The sequence below is a fragment of the Octopus bimaculoides genome, chromosome 6 (assembly GCF_001194135.2).
Source record: "Octopus bimaculoides isolate UCB-OBI-ISO-001 chromosome 6, ASM119413v2, whole genome shotgun sequence".
Taxonomy (NCBI): Eukaryota; Metazoa; Mollusca; class Cephalopoda; order Octopoda; family Octopodidae; genus Octopus; species Octopus bimaculoides.
This window is the reverse complement of record NC_068986.1, coordinates 107,423,060-107,431,868: the sequence shown is the minus strand read 5'-3', so window position 1 is coordinate 107,431,868 and position 8,809 is coordinate 107,423,060. Positions and strand designations below refer to the sequence as shown.

Sequence of the window (8,809 nt, the reverse complement as noted above, 5' to 3'; positions counted from 1 at the left end):
TATATATATATATATATATATATATATATATATGTGTGTGTGTGTGTGTGTGTGTGTCTGTGTGTGTGTGCTTTCGGTGCTAATGTTTTTTTTTTATATGCCACCGTTTTTACAATCCTGTGAATAATAATAAAGGTATTTTTATATAAGCTTAAAGCTTATGGCGATCACCTTGCAATGACTAAGGAAATTAGTCTAATAAAGGGGTATATATGCCCTCGACAGAAAAAAGAAGGCTTTCTATCCATATACACACGCATCTATACAAGTTAACCTATACAATGGAACATTTCATGAAAAGAAACCGGTGAAAGCGCATTTTACAAGAGCAGTTAGGGGGCTCACTAAAAGATACAGTCAATTAAAACAAGGTATTGCCCTGTCCAGATCAGGTAACCCAAGACGTTAGGAATGGAACACACAGAGGCGAGTAATGGAGTAATGTTACCCTCAACCTAACTTAGTTGACCTGTCTATGCTGTTGCTTCGAATGAGACGCACAGCCTGCCACTTGAAGGGAATTGTGGGACTTCTTTTCACTAGCGAGATCAGTATATTTAGATAACACTTAAATATATTTAGGAAAAGATTAACAACTGAAACCGAAGCGAACAATAGATACAAATATATATATATATATATTCCATTGCATAATTACGTTTCTGATAGAATTATAACCTAAATGTACTCTAACATTAGGAACATTAGGTTTGCTATTCATCAGGCCATAAAAAACCGCTCTTTGAATATATTCGTTTACATAATGTCCATAAGGCAAAACCGAGGCGTTCAGTGAAACTTTCAGACTAAATATAACTTTCATTTAGGACTACATTTTTTTAGTGTAAATAGCTTACAGCAGAGCGTTCTACAAAATTCGGATTTAGTATTTAAACTACAGAATGGAAAAGATACCTTGTTGTTGTTGCTGTTGTTGTTGTTGTTGTTGTTGTTGTTCTTCTTCTTCTTCTTCTTCTTCTTCTTCTTCTTCTTCTTCTTCTTCTTCTTCTTTTACCCTCCTCCTCCTCCTCCTCCTCGTTTTCTCTTCCTCTTCCTCCTCCCCTCCTCCATTTCATAGATACATACATACATACATACACGCATATATTCTTATATAGATACAAACACCACACACACACACACACACATACACACACACACACACACACACACACACACACATACATATATATTCATGTATGCGTATGTATACATCTATATGTATCTATCGATTTATATATCTCACTCTCTCGCTAAATATATATATATATATATATATATATATACATACGCGTGTATGTGTGCGTGTGTGTTTGTATCTATATAAACATTCATGCCGTTTTATTTATTCGTCAGTTTATATATATTCTTCTTTAAATAAATGATGAACAACGTAAGATCATTTTTATATGTACCAAACACTATATTTTGGTCTTTTCTTCTAGAACTTCTTCATTATATTTCTGTTCTTATCTGAACCCTATAGAACCATATATCAAGTTGTGTCTTACACTTCTATATGACATTATACATAAATTCAATTATGTTTTACCACATTAAAAGACAATAAATAACAAGACACTAAGCGTAGAATCTCTTGGCATCAGTTCAGTATACACGCCGTATTTAGAAAGAAGTAATATTTCACTATTGGCGAGTGAAGAACCTGGAAGAAAGTCTGTTAAGTTGCTATGAGCTTAACTCCGCCGATGTTAATCCAACGTGGCTTAATCTTCTCAAGAGTCCACTAATACAGCTACGTCTTACATTTTTGAACCCGACAACGACACTTCTCTCATATTGTGCATAATCTTGTATCTTGTTATCAATTTAAAGACAAGTTTAATTTCATAATGAAAACAACTTACAAGAAGAAGACTAATGGTTTCAGGTGCGTTTCTATACAGCACTGCACCAATCCCTTTTGTTAAGGATGTTCTTCGTTAATAATTGAGCTTTTAATTTTAACGACCAGGCCTTATCTAATATGAAATGCAAAATTGGAGACATATTGGCATGCTTCCTGGAATCTTGTTGCCATTGGAAACCAATCAATTCTTGCAAATATTCAACGCTCATTTACTTTTGAATATAGAGACTACAAAATCCTTCAATCTACATCTATCCTGTTCCCACTCTTGATCTATACATCAGATTACTTTAGACACTTAAACATTTGTGATCTTTATCTTTTATTTTTATTACAATCAAACAGCAGTAGTAACAGCAGCTGCAGCAGCAGCAGCAGCAGCAGCAGCAGTAGTAGTAGTAGTAGTAGTAGTAGTAGTAGTAGTAGTAGTAGTAGATGTTGTTGTTTAACCGCAGGTCAGTTCTGATTGAGCACACCATTCATAAAAAGTGGTCAAACTGTGATCACTTCATTTTCATTCTGGAAATAAGACATCCAGAGATATGATAACCCTTGATACATATTTTCGTTCCTTATTTTTTTTTTTACATGCGAGGAATATAATTTGAGAGATTTGGCTTCTACTCTTAGCAGCTCGACAGACCACGTGGAGGCTAAACCCTTTGGTCGTAATCATGCCATGTTCGTAAGTAGAGTAGTCTTTTGTACTTCGGACAGTACGTACGGGAAGATGCGTATGTGGGGAAAATATTTAGTATCCGACAACGAACTGTTGTCAAAATAATAGTGAAGATGAGGCAGAGAGATAACAAAAAAGTACTGTCCCGAGTTTTAAGGCTCATAGGGTCAGTTAATCAGTTTACATAGCGAATAAGTGATGACGGAGCCCAAAACATTTCCTCTGAACGAGACGCCATTCCGTCGGAGGATTACACAGTTATAGCTGAAATGAAGTGTTCTGATCAAGAACGCAACGCACTCACCTCGTTCCCTGTTTCCCCGTTCCGTCGGAGAATCAAAACTACGATCATGTGTAAGTGAACATCCTAACCACTGGACTACGAGAATTCACTTGGATACTGATGTATTGAGTCGTAGGACTCATAGGGCCAGTTGCTCGGTCTCTATAATGCGTAAGTGACAGGGATCACCAACATTCTCCGTGACCAAGGGTGCAATTAATCTCAGTGCTAATTATTTATAAGTGAGCGTCTGGAGCAATGTGAAATAAAGTTTTATGCTCAAGAATACAACACACCGATCCTGGACCGGGAATCGAAATTATAATCTTGCGATTATGGCTGCAACACGATAACTTCTACGCTACATGTACTCTACAGCAGCATATTAATAAAGCTGCAAAGACATCACAAAAGCCGTTACTCAGAATTTCATCTTTCCGTTCGTCGGATAGTTTTAGTTTGACGATCTATCGACGAACGGGAACGTGAAACTCTGAATGACAGCATTCGTGATCTCTTTGCAGGTTTATTAATAAAGCATATATATATATATATATGTGTGTGTGTGTGTGTGTGTGTGTGTGTGTGTGTGTATCCTTATATGATACACACACATGAATGAATAATTTCATTTAATGCATGGAAACGAAGGTTATCATGCATCTTCATGCCGGTGGGGCAGGGTTGGAGGTATCATGCCTCTTTATGACTGCAACAATGTGAAATACCTTAAAGAAGGTAAAACACTTTCAACACAGTAGGAAATAAAAGCCGATGCCGTTAATATATCCACATTATGGACTTCGGTGTAATATTTCCATATGTTTCTCATTCCTCTGACCTCCGTTGATATACAAACTAAATAACAGCTTTATTCTTTCACAGAAAATGTAAGCTTCTCACATCGATGCTTGTATTATGATGACACTGCCCGAAATATACTTCTCCATAGCTAACGTTATTCCCTGTAAAAGGTGATTATGTCGTCACCACAACAACACGGAAGAAAATATAACCACAAAAAGACAATTTCTAAATATCTTTCACTCAAAGTAACGATTCATAGCTTATGCTGTATGCAAAAAACCCGGCATAATCTGCTTTTCGTCTTCCACACCTACGCATATATGGAAGTGCATATTACGCATAGAGACACAAATTAAGACAGATAAATATATTCATATGCGTGTGTGTATGCCATTGTGTACATATGTCCTTGCGTATATATATATATATATATATATATATATATATATATATATATATTGTTTCTGTGTGCTTGGTTGTATTCACACTGGAGGTTTCCACTGTTTGATTTGTAATTCAGTTTAGAAACGTGTGAAAGTTGATCATTCCAAACAGCTGATCATTCATTGTGAGTTTACAGGTAAATATCGATCACATATCATACCTCTGTCCTTCAGAATACAGCACAGAAAAGGGTTTTAATATTATAACTAGTAAATGGATTTACGACTATAAGACTGTTAGTTCTCGTCGTGAACATTTGAATTTGATCCCATTGTGTATTGCATTGAGAATGAGTTTTCTAAGCTTTCTTCTTTGATGGGAATGGAATTTGGTAGTCGCAACCCTGCAGGAATACCGGTGTTGGTTTGTGTACGTCCCGCTAATTTATCGGTTAAGTCAAAGATAACGATAGAATAAGTAGTTGACATACAAATCATAAAAATTAGGGTTGGCGTCAATTTATTCAAGGGAGTACTAAGCGTAGCCGTACAATGCCTAAAACTAGTAAGAAATATAATGTACCTTAAAATTCTAGTTGTTATTTTGTTGCGTATATGTTTACATACAATTGTGCTAACATTTCTATATTTCTTACGTAACTATATATTTCAAAGTTTGTATATTTTATTCGCTGTTCATGACTCGACGCATGAAATCTGATGAGCACGAATGAATCAACGTCAGGAGTAAATCCTTTTGTGCCACAAAATATGTTTTATAATGTGAAAACATAATTCAGTTCACTAAATTAATTAGATTTCTTGCGGAGCTTTGTATTTTGTATGTATGTATGTATGTATATCTATTGCTTGATCGATCGATATAGGTCAATATATACTAGTTTGAGGAAAAGGTTCGTGCGTCGTGTTAAAATAATGATTTTTATGCAAGAATTTATTCAAAAAACAACATTACCTATTCTTCAAAATAAAGACAATCATTTTCCGCGACCTTCTGCCAACGATCTGCAAGCTTTCGAATTTGGCCAAAATACTAATCCGTCGGCTTTGAATCGAAAAAGTCTTGACAAGCTTCTTTAACCTCATCGAATGACTCAAATCGGTGACCTTTCATAAAGTGTCGCATTGATCGGAAGAGACCGTAGTCAGATTGAGCAACAAGTGGACTATAGGCTGGATGCAGCAGAACTTCCACACCGCCCAATTCTTCAATTCTGTTGCTGTTCTTTCTGGCAGTATGTGGCTTTGCACTGTCTTGTTGAAACAAAGCGCATTTTCGACGAAAACAGTGAGTCATCATTGAATGATATGAACTGAATGAAAACACCACAAAAATATATATAAAAAAGCATTATTTTAACACGGCGAACGAACTTTTTCCTCGGCCTAATACTATGAATAGACACATATATAAACACACACCTATACATACGCACACAAATGTTACACAAATACAATAAAAATAATAACAGGACATAACAACAGGTGTCTTTCGACTAAGGACAAATTAAATTAGGCGGGCATGTGTGGAAATAAAGATTTCCCAGGCACAGGGAGGAATATCGATGTTGCACGGACGACGGCCAGCCAAGAAAGAAAGATCAGACTTGGCCGAACGCTGGTCACGTGGCAAGGTAAAGGAAGAGGGACAAAAGAATTAAGGAGGGGCGAGAAAAAACGACAGGGACACAGTGAAGTGAAAAATGGAGGGAAAGTGAGCAAGAAGAGAAGGCAAGGAAATGTGAGAGATGGGGGAACGAATGAACGAATCCTTGGATGGAATTTATAAACGTTGCGCAAGTTTAACTGTTTATGAATTCCATCCATGTATTATTGCTATTATTATTATTATTATATTCCTCATACATTATATCAGTACAACGCTGACAAACTGGTTCACTAGTCAACATCATTGGACAGTGGCCGGCATAATGGAATAGGAGCTTTATTAGCATATTCAAAACGTTTCCCAATATGAATACTACCATTGAAAAGGTTGCAAGACGCAACGAAAATTTCAGAAAAAATAAGTAAATGAGTGGAAATCGAACCGGTGAGTGTATCAAATAATAAGGCACTAAAAGAGAACGACTCGCCTCAGACTCAATATTATGTAAACACACACACACACACACACACACACACACACACACACACACACACACACACACACACACACACACACACACACACACACACACACACACACACACACACACAAACACACAAACACACACACATTCGAAACGCTTAGTTTTAGAATGGTGGCAGCTGATGAAGGAAATGTTCTCTATGTGGCTTGTATGTTTTCTGTACTCTCTTTATTATTTTGTCCACGTTTTTTTGCAACGTCCTGTACCCAGATATGCATCTATATATACATGTAGATGTAGGTATGTACATACATGTACGTATATATGTATATACTCATATATTATTTGTATTATATATATGTAAATTCGAAATGGAAACCAACACAATAAATTGAACAATTAAATAATTTAATCATTAAATGCTAAATTCTATACAATTTCATCATTTTATACAAACAAATGACACATCTCATAAATTACAGATGTTTCAATACAATTAATAAAAACAAGTTTTTCAAGAATAATAAAATACCTTTTAAATATAATGAGGTTTCATCAGATAGACACATCTTCATAAATATCTAATAATTTGAAAGTTACCTTTTATATCCTACTACCATTAAAGTAACTTTAATACGATTCTGTCAATTCTATGATATTCATGTAATAAAGTTTGGATATTTTATCTATATTTGTTGATATTTAAAATAATAATATTTTATTTTATTTCTTAACAGATTTGTGCGTTTCGAATATCATAAAAAGAAACAGAAAAGAAGATTCAGAGTTTCATCAGCAGTAATAATTGTTTCATGACGAACAAGATTTAATTATCTACCAACTGAAGGATAAGTGTGTCGACCAATGCTTGATGGTTTCATGTTTTGAAGAAAACAAACATTTATTTACAATATGAACGACACTGACCAACGGCACCGTGTTGTGGTTCTAGGAGCAGGTGGGGTGGGTAAAAGTAGCATCATTAAACGATTTCTTTTTGGGGCCTTTACATCTGAATACCACGAAACTGTTGAAGATTTGTTCTGCCGACAGTACGATATCAGTGGTAGCCTTATTAAAGTTGATATTTTAGACACGGCTGGAAACATTCCATTTCCTGCTATGCGGCGTTTATCCATCTCTACGGCACATGCTTTCACTTTGGTATATACGATAACTAACGAAGCCTCATATAAAGAAGTCAAACAACTTTGGGATCAAATTAAGGAGGAGAGGCGAGATTATGAAAAGATCCCTGTGGTCATTGTTGGCAATAAAGTTGATTTAGAAAATGACCGTATTATCGAAAAATTTGACGCATTAGACTGGGTCAATAACGATGGGCTCAAAGGAAAATTTGTTGAAGTTTCTGCTAAGACTGGGGAATGTATAAATGATATATTCCGTATCCTTTTAATTCAAGCAAATATTCCTTCTGTTAGGCAGTTGGAACCGTTCCTGAAACGCCGCTTGTCACTGGATCACACTGCAGAAGAACAAGGCGACACAGATGAGGAGAAAAAAAAATTTCTTAGAAGTCGAAGCTTAATTAGAAGGGGTAGTAAACCGAAGATCAAAAGATCTGGACGCCCCGGTAAAAATGATTGTGGTATATCTTGAACTACTCTCACCATTGCAAGTTATTTCCGCCTTCTTTTGAGATTGGATCAGTAAAGCCTCAACCACTTTTACTCTGGTTCTTGCACTTTTGTAAACTTTTAAGTTCAACTTTACAAACGAGATGATGTTATATTAGTTTCAGCTGTTACAATAGATGTTATTGTAAATGTTATTGTCTCCACACATGTTAACGTGCTATTTTCTATCTACAAAATATTTCGGGACACTTTTTTCTATAAACCCAATCTTTTCACATCACAGATTTTTGCCTCTTTTATCAACAGAAATGGTTCTAATTTCGAGTCTCCACAGTAAATTTTGGGCAAAAGACTCGAACGTAAGTTCTTTAAACATTACATATATTTCGTCTAATGAATATTTTATACATTTTCACTTTCATTTTAAAATTTATATAAATATGGGCTACCAAATAAACAGTTAATATTCCAAAAAAATATTCCAAAAAAGTATCCTTGCGTGAAATATTAACGTGGAATTCAAAATCCAAAATTATGTATATAATTGAGGTTTTAGAAGATAATGTAATATGATTCATTTTGTATAAACAATATTACTCGAGAATGTTCGAGAGCAAAATTGATCAGAATAAAACTTGGAAGAAAAAACGAACAGAATTTAGATACTAACAAAGATAAACAATACACATCGGTTATATTTGCGTATGATATCAATATTACCTGTGTCTAGTTGGACACTCCTTATCATGTTAACTAGACGGCAACTCCTCCATGACAGTGAGACTGCACTAAAATATTCTGCATACTGATCGGTTTATTGTTCAACAGCAGATTTGAACATGTAGCAACTGTTTAGTTGTTTACATATCAGGGATATTTATACAGTTATATTTGTTACGTTCTCGCTGCTTTATGAATCACTTTATTAATTGAATATAATATTGGAGCAATGCATATTTAACATAACCTCATTCTATGACTTTTACATTTTCTTCCTTTCTTTGTTCTTTTTTTCTTTATACATACACGCAAACACACATGTATGCATATATATATATATATATATATATATATA

At 34.9% G+C, this 8,809-nt stretch overlaps 1 protein-coding gene across 13 annotated transcripts in view; it reads left to right on the top strand.

The window, feature by feature from the left end:
- The window catches only part of LOC106873642 (ras-related protein Rap-2a), a 283,277-nt gene extending 275,051 nt beyond the window's left edge, over positions 1-8,226 (top strand). For 12 of the 13 annotated variants that reach the window (XM_052969072.1, XM_052969069.1, XM_052969075.1 and 9 more), the window contains one exon: positions 6,874-8,226. In XM_052969072.1, the coding sequence (XP_052825032.1) occupies positions 7,049-7,756 (708 nt within the window). In that variant the 5' untranslated portion in view covers positions 6,874-7,048 and the 3' untranslated portion in view covers positions 7,757-8,226. The remainder of the gene's footprint in view (positions 1-6,873) is intronic. The other variant, XR_008264479.1, reaches the window with a different exon arrangement.
- The last annotated feature ends 583 nt before the right edge of the window (positions 8,227-8,809 follow it).